The sequence below is a fragment of the Mytilus californianus genome, unplaced genomic scaffold (genome assembly GCF_021869535.1).
Source record: "Mytilus californianus isolate M0D057914Y unplaced genomic scaffold, xbMytCali1.0.p SCAF_3, whole genome shotgun sequence".
NCBI lineage: Eukaryota > Metazoa > Mollusca > Bivalvia > Mytilida > Mytilidae > Mytilus > Mytilus californianus.
Window position 1 is genome coordinate 39,477,848 of NW_026262679.1, and position 16,349 is coordinate 39,494,196.

A 16,349-nucleotide genomic window follows, 5' to 3' on the forward strand; every position below is an offset into this window, starting at 1 on the left:
TAATTTAACGTTGTTTCCAAGGTCTAATGGAGCCTGTTTTTAAAATACCAATAACAATACTTTGAACTTGTCTCTGCCCAAGCGTATGTGTTATTGGATTACATTTACAAGTAGAGATCCTTAGGTGGACTATTTCAAACCTAAATGTCTGCCCTTATCCGATATACCCTTATTTTCAGGTGGCTTTCAAATTTTCATCCCTTTTTACCGGTCGACCTCCTATTGCAGGGCCTATCTTTTATATCTATTGTTAATTTATTTTCGTCCTTGACATGCTTGAAATATTTGCCACTGGACGTTACGCAATCAATCAATCCTTGTAAAGGATTTGAAAAACAAATCGTAAAATGTGCATAAATATTGTTTGCACCTGTCCTAAGTCAGGAAACTGATGTTCAGTAGTTGTCGTTTGTTGATGTGGTTCATAAGTGTTTCTCGTTTCTCGTTTTTTATATCGATTAGACCGTTGGTTTTCCAGTTTGAATGGTTTTACACTAGTCATTTTTGGGGTCCTTTATAGCTTGCTGTTCGGTGTGAGCCAAGGCTCTGTGTTGAAGACCGTACTTTGACCTATAATGGTTGACTTTTTCAAATTGTGACTTGGATTGATAGTTGTCTCATTGGCACTCATACCACATCTTCTTATATCTATAAAGTTCCTATACCGAACTTAATAATAAACTCATCATAGAATAACCCCGCCCGACGATGAACTTTATGATTGTTTATATAATATGAGGGTTGTCCGTAAAGTTTGAGGACAATCTCAATAAAATATTATTTACCCGTCCGAAATACATAGAACAAGTATATAACTAATTTCATGATTTACTGATTAAGTGTATAAAATTTTATTTCAGTACCTGCTTAAATAATCGTATTTTCATCAATTTGAAATCATAAGAAACTCTCACCTGGAGCACCCAAACAAATATTTCCGACGTTCCGACGTTCGACGACGACAACATTTTAACTTTTCTCAACGTAGTTTCCTTTCAAAGCAACACATTTTTTACATCTTTTTAACCAGTCATCAAATATTTTCTGAAACTGTTCTGTTTTCATTTTTAAGATTATGTTCATTACTTCCTGTCTTAGTTCAGGTAAATCGTCGAACCTTTGTCCACGGAGAAAAGATTTGATATGCGGGAATACCGAAAAATCTATTATTATTCTCAAAGCTTGAACCAAATCTCGCCTCAGTACCTGAAAGTACAAAATAAACGGACTTTTAATCGTATTGCATCTAAATCAAAATAAGATTGATAATTTATTTTTCATTCTTTGATAAACACCTTCTTAAACTGTTTATTTCATTTTATTTAGATTTCAATTATTAATATAAGATAATTCATTATTTTTAAAAGCATATATTATGTTAAATACCTTGGAGTAGTATTCAGAATTAACAGTCTTGCCACGGGGTACAGCATGTGTCAGTAACATTCCTTTTCGGTCCATGAAGAGAATGAACATATTCTTTCCCATTGATTTGGTTATCTTTGCCTTCTTTGGTGGCGGTGAGTTACAGTTTTCCACTGACTTGACTGTTGTTTAGTTTCCGGATCGTAGTAATGAAACCAGCTTTCGTTGGTTGTAATTTTTCTGTCTAGAAATCGTATGCCACCACGAGAAACTTTTTGATAAATTGATTTGTCAATTCCATTCTTTTTGTTAAATATTCTGCTGTAAGAAGTCGCGGTACCTATCTAGCACATACTCGATTCATATTTAAATCATTTGCTAAAATGTGGTGCGCTGTATTCTTAGAAATGTCACATTTGGCTGCAACTTCGCGAACTGTTAGTCGCCGGTCACTGTTGATAACGTTCAGAACTTCATCTTTTATCGCATCTGATTCCCTGAAAGATGGCCTACCTTCCCGCTCATCGTCTTCCAAATTGTCTCTTCCGTCCCCAAACCTTTTGTGCCACTTGAATACCAATGAACGACTAACTTTGCTATGTTTCTCAGAATGTTTTAAGAATTAGTGTGTTTCTGTTGGCGTTTTTTTTATGTCTACACAAAACTTTATAACCGCCCGCTGCTCCACCTTTTCCGTAAATTTCCTTTTTTTTCAGTGATGCCGATTCTGGATTCAATGCTTCAAATCAAGATTTCTCCGCCATTTCGAAATTTTGACCATTCAAATTTAGCAGGTGTAACGTCAAGACTATTGTCGACGTCACAATATAAGTTTCATGTATTTTTTGGCGGATTTTGAAACTTAAAATAACAAAAATATGAAAACACCAGCCTGCATGTTATGTAATATTTTCGCTGTGCTCCGGGTCCCTATTGCTTATATTTATATGAAGTAAGTGTAATTATTTCGCATTTAAAATTGGAAAAATATTGATATAACCGAACTAGGATTCAGGATTCTGGTTCAGGATGACAAATATGCAAAAAGAATTTACCTGAAATGCTATTTTTACGCAGACTTCAGCTTGTCCACGTACTTTACGGACAACCTTCGTATGTATATAAAATTCACTGGGCGATAGACTATAATTGTATTTTACTAAAGCAAGTGTTATTTTCATTTAAGCTTCAGAATATCAGATGTTCCATTGCAAAATCTTTTATTCGGTCTTTCGATTCCTTCATTTTTTGGTTGTTGTCGTTGTTGTTTTTTTATCTTGGTTTTGTATTAACTTTACGTATTTTCTTGATTAGAATATCGATAAACTTGTCTTGCCTCTAATGTTTAGAAGGATGTAAGCCTTAAAAAGAACACAGAATGTACTGTGTTACAACACTAAATAAAGCCGACGAGGAAAGGCATTACTCGACTAACGAAAGCTATATCTAATAGCCTAGTTGGTCGTGTGGTCTAGGGCGCTGGACACAGTGCAGGCGGTGTTGCAAGATGTCACAGAAGCATGGGTATGAATTTGAGGGAAGAACAAAAATTTGATGACGTGAATTGTTTACAGATCTAACATTTTTGGGCTAAATTTGAGACGAGTTATATTCATATATAGTTTTTTATAGGTTACGGGGGTTTCCTTATGCAAAAGATGCTATCAAAGCGAAAAGAAAATGTTGATTAACCCATTGACTGATATGTTAAAAATATTATACAGCAGCTTCATAGTGTAATTATTTTTTCTTTTGTATTTTGTCTGCTGTTCTTTTGTCTTATATTCCACATTCTCTGACATTCACATATAATAAATGTTGAACGCAAAAGTATTTATATAAAATATCTTATCATTTTAAAGGACATTGTATTTTCGCTCTTTTCTTCACATTAGGTCCAGTGGGTCGAATTGGGGATAATTCACTGCAGGGGCATATGATAATTTTCACGGATGAAACTTCAGGGCATGTTTTACCAGAGTACGATACAGAAATTGGTATCAGGTGTTCCTTTGAATTTGGAAACTTTCGCGTAAGTATATCATTTCCACTTTATTAATCCGATGTTTTACATTTGAGGAGCACCTTCTTTATTGTACTTACAGGAAAAGTAATATGAGGCAGAATGGGGTAGTGTATCAACAATACGACTTCAAATCTCTATTATAAAACAAATCGGTTTATACAGTCAAACCTGGGAAAACCAGATCCTGTCCATTCCAGCCGAAAATCAAAATTCCATTATAAACCAAATCGATTTATACATGCATTTGAAATAGCCCTATTATTGTCCTTTTTAAAACCTTAGTAGAGAAGAACTTGCACAGAGATCAAAAATGTAGATGAGAGCGAAAGATACCAAAGGAATTGTCAAACTCATATGTCAAAAACAAACTGAAAACGCCATGACAACAAACGAAAAACGACTAAATGACAAACAGTTTACAAAATAAAATATAAAAACTAAAATCTGAACAATACAAACCCAACAGAAACACACGGGTGGTCGGGAAAGGGTAATAGATCCTGCTCCACATGCTTCACCGGTCATGTTTCTGTCTTGTAAGTACAAAGTCGTTGATATTTCTATTTATGTGATAAGTCTAATTCTGTGATGTCATATTCAAGGAAAAGAGGAAGGAATTCTTACGACAATTGTAACGAAATTCAATGTTATCTGTGAAATATATATTTAATAACGATCAACCAAATCGTGAAGGCGTTCGTTCATTTCTCGAAGGGGTGATTTCAACTTCACCACTTGAAATCCTTGGTTTAATAGCTTCCTTGTAAGCAGCAACCCTCTATCAGGAAAATCATGATAAAAATTAACGCTTTGGAATATGGTATCAACTTGAGATACATATTCCATATGCAAGTGCTGCTGGAATAGTGATTCATAGAAATGGATATTTCACAATTTGGGAGATGAATTTGATATGTAATGCCTAAAATAAGAGTCGACATTTAACTGCATAACCTCAGGAAAAAAACATAACTTTAGCAGGCGGTAACATTGATATTTTGAAAGGAGATTGGTTGATAAGTATATGCTGTCTTTTCAAATATTACACACCGAACCTCATTTAATAGGTTATCTGTTGAGTTATTGAAGAAATCACACATTTAGTAACAAAGTAAACACCAGTCTATTGTTGAAGAATGTACATTGCCCTCTAAATAAGGAACTGGATATTGCATTACTCAGATGGATAAAAGAATTTCAAAGATGCTCCAGGAAATGTATTTCCAATTACTAACATCTATCGAATTTGATTTGGACTTCAAACTATTTTGATTCGAGCGCCACTGATGAGTCTGACATACTAAATTATTAGCCTGGTATCTTGGATGATTTTTGTATTCAATAAAATCGGTCTAAAGAATTTAGAAAAAGAAAGTTCTACTCTAAGAGTGGTGTGAATCTAAAGTATATTCTGAACAATCCAAAGATCTATTAGTGTACACATAATTAAACCCAATATCCTCATGCAACAGTATGAAACATTTGGCCGTTTTTGTTGGGTTTTTTTTCCGCAATAGTCTTATTTTTAAATCTTATTCAACATTTGTGTAATCGAGTACACTGATGTCGTGTTATCGACATAGCAAAAAACATCCACTGATGTTACGTAATCGACATAGCAAAGAACATCGCTAAGGCGACGTCTTGCATTGCAGTGATGTGAGAGCTTTTGCTCCATTATAAAGGCCTCAAACCTATCTCGAAGGAAAGAACATAGATAAAGTATTGTCCATTTGCTTTATTAACAGTCGAATGTTAAAGACTAGAAATGTGGCAAAACTGGTAATATACTCAAAAGACGATAATGATTGTGTTGGATCTATGTCAAAGTAGATCAACTTCTCGACGATCTTACGTTGAGACAACTGGTGGTGATAACCGTAAAGTATGTGAAATGTTATTTCATTATTCTTCGTTACCTTATTTCCACATAGATTTAACTTTTTTTTAAACAGTAATGATTTTTTTAATGTACTAAGTATCAAACTTTAGGGTCTTCCAGAGACTGGTAGCATACAACAGATGATAACTAGCACTCATACTAAAGTATATTATGTTCCTGTAGGAGATGGCAAAACTAATCCTGTAAGTAAACGTAACACAGTCATAAAAAGTGAATATATTTTATAATAGATTTACCCTGATATACAGCATAATACTTTTGCTTCCAAAGTGCTTTTGGCAATTTCAAAAGATTGTCTTTTTCTGGAACCATGTTTTAGATAATTTATTACGGGGACGACCTGGGCTAAGGGCGAAGTCATTTGTGTTTTTTTGGCAGGAAGTTATGGAAACAGTGAAAAGTATTTCTATAATAAATATGGTTTACATTGGATGGTAAGGATGATCCCATGCATCCATGTACAAGATTGACTCTTCCAAGCATGAAGGCATTGGCCATTTTTAGAAAAGCCCATGGCTCAGAAGCTGCAATAAATAGACAATGATCATACATTTTGGTTGAAAAGCATCTTACAAATGTGCTTTATAGGATATTGGGGAAAGACTCTTGACCCATTTAGATCAAACCTTGAAAGTTGTGAAAATATAGAACTTGACAAAATAGTAGATAGAACATTATAGGTGTATAATATAGATGCGAAAAGAGAGGCTGTTACAGTGCACTGAATTTTATGCCTGTGGTCTTTTTTGTTTTAAGATATGATTTGAATAACTACCCAAGTACAAAATAATGCTTACAGCTATTTATTTCAGCATAAAGAGAGTACTTAGAAACTTTACAATTTTCATTTATTCACACACAATACTGCAAAGAGAGACTGTAGAATGGTTTACAGAAAATAATCTGAACTTTGTTTAAACTTTGACTTTTCTTTAAATGTCGATTAGGCAAAATTGTTTACAATGGAAACATTTCAAAAGTGTGTGATTTAAAGGTATATGCATTGTACTTGATAATCGCTTCAGTACTTTTTGTAGGAATTAAAAAAATTCTCGCAGTCTTTGAAAAATAAAATGCGTCAATGGAAATTTACCCAAAATCTCAACATATTCATTCATTTTCAACCATTGATTTACATTGAGAAAATAAATCACTATTGTACTTAAAAACACACGCAATGTATATGTGCGTCTACTGTTGTTTTCGAATGGCATTTCGGGGAACCAAAAATCTGGTCATATTCATTTCATTAAAATGTTATCAACTTATGTATAGACCCCTATCCATTCCATAGTGTAAATATACGAAACATTACCCAATAAGAAAATGTTGGTGTTACCATCTTAAAGGAGCATTTGTATGGAATTTTATGCGACTGTCATGCAAGTGAGAGGTTTAGCTAGCTATAAAACCAGGTTTAATCTACCATTTTCTACATAAGAAAATGCCTGTACCAAGTCAGGACTATGACAGTTGTTGTCCATTCGTTTGATGTGTTTGAGTTTTTGATTTTGCCATTTGATTAGGGACTTTCCGTTTTGAATTTTCCTCGGAGTTCAGTAATCTTGTGATTTTACTTTTTGCTCTCAAATTCATGTTCACCGGTTGGACTCACAATCTCATATTTTATTTATAACATACACACACGTCTATCCAAATTACAAAAAGTAATAAAGAAACAATATTCAATGTTCGTTATGGTGTACCAAGAAACAATAACTGAACATGTGTAGCCCTTGTGTAGCCCATCCCAGTTAAGTTAAAATGAAGTTCGCATGCATACGAATTTAAATGAGTTGAATTATTGACTTGCATCATCGATGTTTTTGAGCTTATTTTGACATAAATGAAACAAAACCGACTATTAATAGAAATGTCATTTCACAATTCTGCTTTTATAAATGTTTGAAACATACAAAATTAATCTTTTGGTTGTTTGCTAACTACGTAGCTAATGTCCTTTAATGATTATGTGTATACTTTATTGATAAAAAATTACACTATAATCATGTTTATGCACTGTTTTAGATTTTGGAAGAAACAGTAAGACAGACACATGGTAAAGTTATACAAACCAGTGAAATGCATCGTTTAATCAGAATGACTCAAGTCATCGTAAGTGAAAATTAGAAAAACTGTTAAATAAATCTTTTTGATTCATTTCAAACCAAGCAATTAACATATTCGTAACCTTAATTTATTTGATTCTACAGTATCATAAAGGCAGCTATAGACATGGTTTGTAATATGGCTTCATAAAATTGCAGATTCGTTGGTGCCTTTTGATTCTCTAACTTTCGATATGTGTATGACATATAATCAATAAACATGACCGAATGAAAAGGTTTGAAATGAAACTACTAGTTTGTCAGGACAATGGAAAAACAAGATGATAACAGTTAGAAATTAGACACAAACTAAAAAATGAAATATAACAAACTTAAATACAGAAATGCATAGAAAAACAACATAAATTCCACTACAAAAACTTCCAAGTGGTGCGGTAGGGAAAGTTTCGTGTCCACATGTCGTGTTGTTTATGACACATCACAGTAAGGTGATACGACGCATTCCGTATAAACGTCATAAAAGAGGAGAATTGATCGGCATTGATGAGTCAAAAAAATGTCTGTAGTCAGCAGTGACCAATAATTTCCTTAACATGTAACCAAGATCTGTAACGTCTGTAATGATTTTGAAGAAATGTATTTAACTTTTCATTGAGAAATAGTTGGTCCAGTATTTGGATTACGAAACGTTTGACCTCGAGCGTAGCTAAAGACTATTCCAAGAAGGCATAGTGCACCTTGAAATCGATATTATACATTGATATGTCAACCATAAGTATAAAATAAGGAGATGTGGTATGATTGCCAATCGAACAACTATATCTAGTAGAGTCCATATGAAGCGGATTTGAATAACTATAAGTTACAGTACGGCTTTTCAAATGAGCAAAACCCATACCATATAGTCAGAAATAAAAGGCCCGATATGACAAAATTATGTAAAACAATTTAACGAAAAAAATACGTCAACCATATAGAATGTAGCAGACTAGTTTGTAGGTCCTCAACACTCCACTTGCCTTGAACAGTGGTGTATCAGCACAACATTGGGACAACTTTAAAAATCAGTAGGGAAAAGGCTTGACTACCCAGATCGCCAAAAAGCACAAATAACAAACAAGTTAAAGACAAAAGACACAAAGCACCGATCTAATAGTATTCGCAGTTACCGAAAGCTAGTCTTAAGCCAATAAAAACTAATAAATAAATCATTTTTTTAAGACTAAAGTATCAATCATTGCACATCCAACAGATTAAGTGTAAAGACGCCATAAACATTCTGAGCATAGCATGATCTTGTGCAATGCAAAAATATAAGTACGTAATATCGACAGGATATAGGACCATACGTTTTCATACATATAAAGCAAATAAATATTGATTTATGTTTTGATTTATCAAAACCAAAATCTATGTTAGTACCGATTAAAAGTATATGCAAAAGTCTTTCTATGATGATGATGTCATATAAAACAAAAAAGATGAATAATACTTGAATATACTTGAAGGCTTAGTTTTATTATTAAACACTTGTATATAGACATTATTTCAAAGAAAATTATTCATTTTATCGAAATCCTTTTTTACGTACATTCCACATATTCACATATCCATCCTAATTTTTTAATTTTTTTTTTCACTAGAAGTATTAATGTCATATGTATCATTTTTCTATAATGCAGCTTATCTATTTCTTAATTTTCAAAAAACGAAAAAATTACGTTTAATTCGCCTTAAGTTTATTTAGTTTTTTTAGCTAAAACATAATAAATATTTGAACTCCAGAACCTTTATTTTATATTTTACCTGCTAAAAGTTTCCCAAAAGGTCATGTTGTGCACATGAAAGTGGTAAAATGGTCCGTAAAGTGTGAACATACAACAGCGTAACGTATTGCCTGAGATATGTAAACTCCATACTAATTGAACAGAGGGTATGTGTTACTGCTGAAAAAAGGGAAGTTTTTCAAAGATTCTAGTTCGAAGTCGTACATCTGTGTCAATACCGGGGAAAATATCAACTAATGAAGCAGACTTTTTATTTTCGGTAGTATCCTTAATCTCAAGTCTATGATATATGAGATGTAAGAACTAATTGAAATGTGGGTCAATTAGTGACAAAACATGAATATATTTGAAATTTAAATTAAAGATGCTTTTCCTTGTTGTCTTTGAGTAGGTTCTGTACAAAAACAAGTCGGGCAGTTATGATGCACAATTAATGCATTTACCGACTGTCTGTTGCTATATTAATCCAACAAACTCAACGGACATGTTGGCGATAAAAAAACATTCAACATTTTAGTGATATAATTTTCGGTGTATTAAACATAAATAGTTGATTTCATGTTTCACATGCTGTCACAAAATATGTTAACTTTACTTAAGAAAAAGTAAATTGTATCTATGTTTTGCAATGAACACCAATAATTTTTTAAAACATCATTCACTTTCCATGTGAATCTTTCCTATGGATAATTGACAATAAAACCGGATGTATTCTCCGTTAAATCGTTAATTCGGTATATCTGCCAAATCATACATGATCAAGGGTTAGTTAATGTCCTTGCTTAAGCTACTGTATTGGTAATATTTCATCATGTTACATTTTGCCTACAATATAAACGAAGGAAATATAAGGCAAAGACAGTAATTAATACATTTTTTTATTTAAACAGGGATTGGCTTCACGTATTGCTTCAGAGATAAGGTATTGTCCACAAGAACAGACCAGAGAAGTCATCAAAAGAAAAATTAGAATGGCATCAAGTCATGACGATTCACATGTAAGCAATTCATATAAGCAAATGACATACCCTGCCACATGCACATGTGGCTGTCCAGAGTAAGGATCTCGTCAGTTGTTGTATATTCTTATTACTCAATTATTATTTTTAGTATTAGGTATTGATATAGTATTCATGTTTGTCTAGCTAGTCTTTTATCACTGTGCAATACTTCATGTGTCGCATGCACAACAATTTATTAAACTTATGACTCAGCCTGGCCGATAGCCTGATAACATTCCCGGTTGTAATTTTAAGTTTTCATGCGTATATTACTAGATATTTTTTGATATAAAAAAAAACTTTAATGGGATAAAACTTTACCTGAAAATTATTGTTTGCATTGATAATGATGACATAAATCAAATGTTTAATAGTATGACCAACATCGTGGATGTTCCAGCGTTTCAGTTCCCTTTTACAGCTGCAATTATGAGAGAAACTTGTGATTGTTTTGTTAACAGGGTTATTTACTGCTCAGGCCTCAACCAAGAAGCCAATGACATAGAATATTTCCACTTATATAAGGCATAAAACTGACAATTTTTTTAATTCAAAATTTTATAAATTAGATCTTGAAAAAAAAGTAAGTACTGCGATATTAAATGTTTGTTTACGACTTTTTTGTTTGACCTTTTACCGGCCTCATATCCTTTGATTTGTCTCATTCTTTATTGTTTACTTGGCTTCTATTTCAAACATCCCCTTGATAATGATAATACATGTTACTCATTATTCTAACCAATAAAAACACACAAATAGTTCAGAAAGTTTCCATGGAAAATAAATTAGGTCAACAATGGACGCTTTATATGTACTAATACTAAACAAAACTGTCTGGATAACATGAGTGCCCCTACCTAACGGAAAGACTGCATTACTTAAATGAAAGTTAACATATACGTAACACACATTGAGATTGTTTATAACACACTATTATGCACTTGAAATCCAAAAATCAGCCCCCTTTTACAGGCAAAAGGAAGAAAATGTGGACAACTATTTGATTTCCGATTGACGTAGTTACGGATATCATTTTATGGATCGATTCGTCAGTACGCCCTTTCAATGAGTGGAGGGGAATAGATTGTACATATTGGGTTTATTACAACAAACCATATACCTTGTTGTTATCTGTTTATTTATAGGTGTTATTATTAAAGTCCTTTGTCGGACATTGCATCATATTTGTGGTAGAATTCGCCCTTTTGATTGAAGTAAACAGCAAACAGGGGTAGTTCCTCACACAAATAAAGAATATTGATAGTCGTATGACTTCCTAAACCCTGGAATGCAAGGTTTCATCTACATTAATGGCATTTAAATTGAGTCCATATATCAATTGATGGATAGTTGAATATCAAACTCGACGACAGGCAGATAACTCCATGGTCAAATAAAATGACAAATAAAACAAAAACATTCAACATTTTCCATTTTTTATGTCCTTAAACTTTTTAAAGATTTAGCAAAATATATTTTAGTGTGCATTGAACAAATGTTCCTCCATTTTTGATTGATCCAATTATCAAATTCATTCATGATTCCCTCATGCAAATTTGAAAACAATGACTGAGCAAGCATCGACAAAAAAGTAATGATTCGCGGATGGTCTGACAGAAGAGTCAAAAACATACCTTCAGCAATTAGTTGTATGAGATTAAATAAAACTGACAAATTTTCCTTGTGCACTTTATTATTTCTTTATAGGATGATTGTTCAGATATGGTTATGGATTTTCTGAACCCTTTGAATATGGAAAATGGTCAAGGGAAGTTTGTTGAACTGAGCTCAACTACTTTACAACTAGGTGACAGGGTACGTCGGGGACCTGATTGGTCGTTTGGTGATCAAGATCGTAATCTTCCTGGAACTGTTGTTGGGCAAGACGAAAATTGTAAGTATGAAAAAGTTTTTAAATTCCGATATCATTCATCAATGATCAATACTATTCTTCATGTTGACATGAAATTTCAATGATGATATGATCATTTTCTCTAAATTTACTGTTTACAAAATGTTGAATTTCGAAACACTAAGGTATCTCTACCACTTCTCTATTCATATTTAGACTTTTTGTTCACTTTTAATAAATGCGTTCATGCCTCGACACATTAAAATAACGCATTATTTTAAAAGCCTCTTGTGACAGGGGGTCTCGGAGGCCGAGTGGTCTACGTAGCTTATCTTCTGTATCACTAGCCTGGCAGCACTGTGGTTGTGAGTTGAACCCCGCACGGATCAGGTGAGTTCGATTTCAATCTTAATTGACTTGGATTACCAGTTTTCCTGCCGAAGGTCGGTTGTTCTATCTGGCACTCCGGCTTCCTCCGCCAATAAAAACTGCTCGCTATGATATAGCCAATAGTACTGAAAGTGTCGTTAACCACCAACAATTAATCAATCAAGCATCTTTTGACAAGACCAAGATCACCGATTCAAAATCCCGGATAAGGTTTTTAATAAATGATGAATGACATCATCTCATATTATAAGATGAGTACCTTGTTGGCACATTTGTTTATGTTGTCTTACATCGATTCTCGAATTTTCCTTTTTCAGAATTTGTTAATCTTGGCAAATTTGAAATAATTTTTTTTCTTACCAAAATGGATACATATCTTTCATTAAAGGTATTATATGGGTAGAATGGGATCATGGCCAAACAAATGTATACGCATATGATGAACAAAGACACATTTATAAAATTATCAAAGTGAATGAACCTAGGATACTTGTTGATGAGATGATCGCTGTTGGATGTAGAGTTGTAAGAGGTAATTTGGAAAATATGTGTACATCAACTTTATCTTAGAACTTTATAATTGGAAATTGGCAAAAATGATATGGCTTTATTTCTTTATTTCTAATTTATTTGGTTTTTTTTTTTGTTTTTTTTTTTTTTTGCGTTCCTGGTGAAAGCCCAGAAAGCGCATCGGACGAACGAAATTTTTATAACTTTTTTATTTCATATTGTATATTTATTCGTGGCACAAAAGCTCTATAAACAATACACAAAAATGAACGGTAATCAAGGTCATTAAACACACCTCAGTAGTATCAGCTCAACAATAAGCCAAAACTGTAAACAAAAAAAAAGAGCACACACCTCAAGCACGGGGAAAACTGTACATTTCTTTAAAACTTACTGTTTGGACAAATTTTAAAAGAAAAGTACCAAAATGGCAGGAAATTACATTTGTGTCATTGTTCTGGTATTAACATGATATAGTTCTTAATGTTTAAACATAGAAAAATCTAAATAGGTTCATTAATTTGAGCAAATAGTTCTTTTAATATGTTACACGTAGCAAGTAAATCATACAAAAACAAAATTAATACACGTTAAGCATGTCATCTTACAACAGTTACTGTAAGTTTTAAACAATATATTCTATTTGAGACAATATTTAATAGGACAAGATTGGAGGTTTGGAGATACTGATGGTGGACCAGGTAGTATAGGAACTGTTTTAGATGTAAGAAGAGATGGAAAAGTTGTGGTTAGTATAACCTTTAAAACCATGAACATTCTACTTGTACTCACAAAAATATATCAAACGTTATAAAAAGTTACCAAACCTGGAATTCATTACTTCGCAGCAAAACCACATCTTTCAACATGCATGTTTCAATTGCCTTGCATAATGAATATTTGAAAACATCATTATTTTATATCATTTAAGGTTAGATGGGACTGTAAACGAACAGGCCTGTATAAAATGAGGCATAAAGGGCGATTCGAAATTCGGTTGAAGTAAGTATTTATATTACACATATGTCAGTCAAGAAAAAACCTGTGAAATACACAAACTTGGACAAATGTTTCAAATCTATAAACGCATAATTAATATTACTTGAAGTCTTAAATGAATATAAAAAAATCGACAGGTTGTATGTATTCCTATGGGAAACAATTGCGCCCCTTTATTATCAAACTGTTGCGAATCACAGTTTATATCCAAACTCAGAAAGACCCGTCTAAATTGTATTTAACTGATAAATTCAACAACAATTGTCGCTATCTTGATGATATTTTTTTGTTGAATAATCATGAATTTTCTAAATAAACTGCTGAAATTTACCCATAGGAACTTACTCTACATAAATCAAATATTAACGGTAATAACTGTCCTTTCCTAGATTTAGATATTTCAGTTTTACACGGACAACTCTACACAAAAATTTATGACGAAAAGGGAGGATTTTTCTTCCCCTATTGTTAATTTTCCCTTTTTGGATGATGATGTTCCTTTGACACCATCTTACGGTGTTTATATATCACAGCTCGTGGTTGAACTGACGTTTTAGATTTCAGTGAACCTAATCTATATATGTATTACTGGGAAATTATTAAATCAGGGATTTCGTTACATCAAATTACATTTTTGTACTCAAACCCTTTACTAAATTCTACCATAGATTTGGTTTGGAAGTTTAGCTGTATCTGTAGAAAATTATTTCAAACTGGATAGCACATCGTAATTTTGACGGAGATGTTGTTTACCCAGTCCGGAAATTTAGATACGATCCGAAATTAAGAAAAGTACAGTTTTCCCCGTGCTTGAGGTGTATGAACTTTTTTTTGTTTACAGTTTTTGGCTTATTGTTGAGCTGATACTACTGAGGTGTGTTTAATGACCTTGATTACCGTTTATTTTTGTATATTCATGTAAACTTATAGATCTTCTAATTAAACTTATTCTTAAAGGTTAACTTTTCAACACTGTTGTTAGATCTTTAAATACTGTTTATATTGGTATATGTATTGATTTTGTTATCAGTATATTAAATCCAAACTTATATTATTGTTATATACATATACATATACACATTCACGGTATTTGTACATCGGTAGCTAAGTGAAATAAATTTTTTATTAGTTTCGCTTTGTTTCTTCTATTTTAGGAGGGTTTAATAGAGTGTGTTTTTTTTCTTACTCGTTTATTTCTTTAAATACTTATTGGACTGTTTGAGGACAAAGACGATGCATAATTAGGATCCATGGTTTCTCTTAAATTTATTACCTCAGAAACATTGCATTATCGTATAAGTGAGATTTACATTGTTCGTCAAATAAAAGCGTAAAGTTGGTCTGATAACTTTGACGATTAAAACTCAATTGAATATGCAAATTAATAATATGGAAGCTAGCTGAGCCTAAATTTTACGGTCGAACCTAATAATGTGAAGGTTATTTTTGAGTTCGCAGAGTTTACACGTATCTAATTCTATAGCACAGCTATACATGTATTTGTATTTATTTCTAAATAATATCAAATTACATCAAATAATATCTTATCGTTACAAAGAGATGACAAGACCAAAACTAGTCGACAAACCAAGACCAGAACGTACAGACGTCGATCAATGTCTGACGAGGAAGATGAATATGTATCTGATGCAACCACTACTACATCTACAAAACACGCTAGTGACTACGTCATTCCTATTTATTCAGATTCAACAGGTACTCTTCTCTCTTGGTAGAATTTACTTTATAAATTCTTTAATTTATTAACAATTTTATATGTAATCAATAGAATATATTAGCTCAATCAGTATGATGATGATTCAAAAAGAAAATGTGTTATTTTGTTTGGTTTATTTTTACATATACTTAACCAATAATAAATAATAAAAACTTGAACCAATGCTCTTTTAACACAGTAAGCGCTATTTGGGAGTATAAAGACGGTTCTGATTGGAAGGAGTATCCTGATGATATAAATGTAAAAATAGAAAGGGCTTACCAGAGAAAACAAAGGAAAACCATTATCGAAATGGATCGTACTACGTAAGTAAATATAACGTTATATTTCAAGCTGTTGCTAGCATGGTTTAGTGAAAAATATGTTTATACATCATGTACGTTGTGATGTAATACTTTAGCCAGGATTATTTAACTATCAAGGGCATAAAAAAAACAACTATGATTCAATATTACAGCCCAACTTTCAAAGGGCTCATAACAAAATTTGTTAATTCAGTAGTAGCATTATGAAGCTTTACACAGTGTACACCAATGAGTAAGTATAAAACAGATTTTGCAATAATTTAAACACGATGCAATAATATATTCTGGATTGTTCTCCTTATTTGGATATTCACATGACTTTCATTACAGGTTTGAAGTACATTTTTCTGAAATGGAACAGGAAAACCCCAGAAACAAGACAAAAGTAACAGTAAGAAGAAGAG

The 16,349-nt window shown here is 32.5% G+C and overlaps 1 protein-coding gene across 1 annotated transcript in view; it reads left to right on the plus strand.

Moving 5' to 3' along the window:
- Positions 1–16,349, plus strand: part of LOC127734539 (uncharacterized) — a 40,418-nt gene that overhangs the window by 22,121 nt on the left and 1,948 nt on the right. Inside the window, exons 11-21 of the mRNA XM_052244465.1 lie at positions 3,261–3,397; positions 5,384–5,476; positions 7,323–7,409; positions 10,041–10,148; positions 11,859–12,045; positions 12,782–12,925; positions 13,566–13,651; positions 13,835–13,905; positions 15,461–15,618; positions 15,819–15,945; positions 16,276–16,349. Of these exons, the coding sequence (XP_052100425.1) occupies positions 3,261–3,397; positions 5,384–5,476; positions 7,323–7,409; positions 10,041–10,148; positions 11,859–12,045; positions 12,782–12,925; positions 13,566–13,651; positions 13,835–13,905; positions 15,461–15,618; positions 15,819–15,945; positions 16,276–16,349 (1,272 nt within the window). The remainder of the gene's footprint in view (positions 1–3,260; positions 3,398–5,383; positions 5,477–7,322; positions 7,410–10,040; positions 10,149–11,858; positions 12,046–12,781; positions 12,926–13,565; positions 13,652–13,834; positions 13,906–15,460; positions 15,619–15,818; positions 15,946–16,275) is intronic.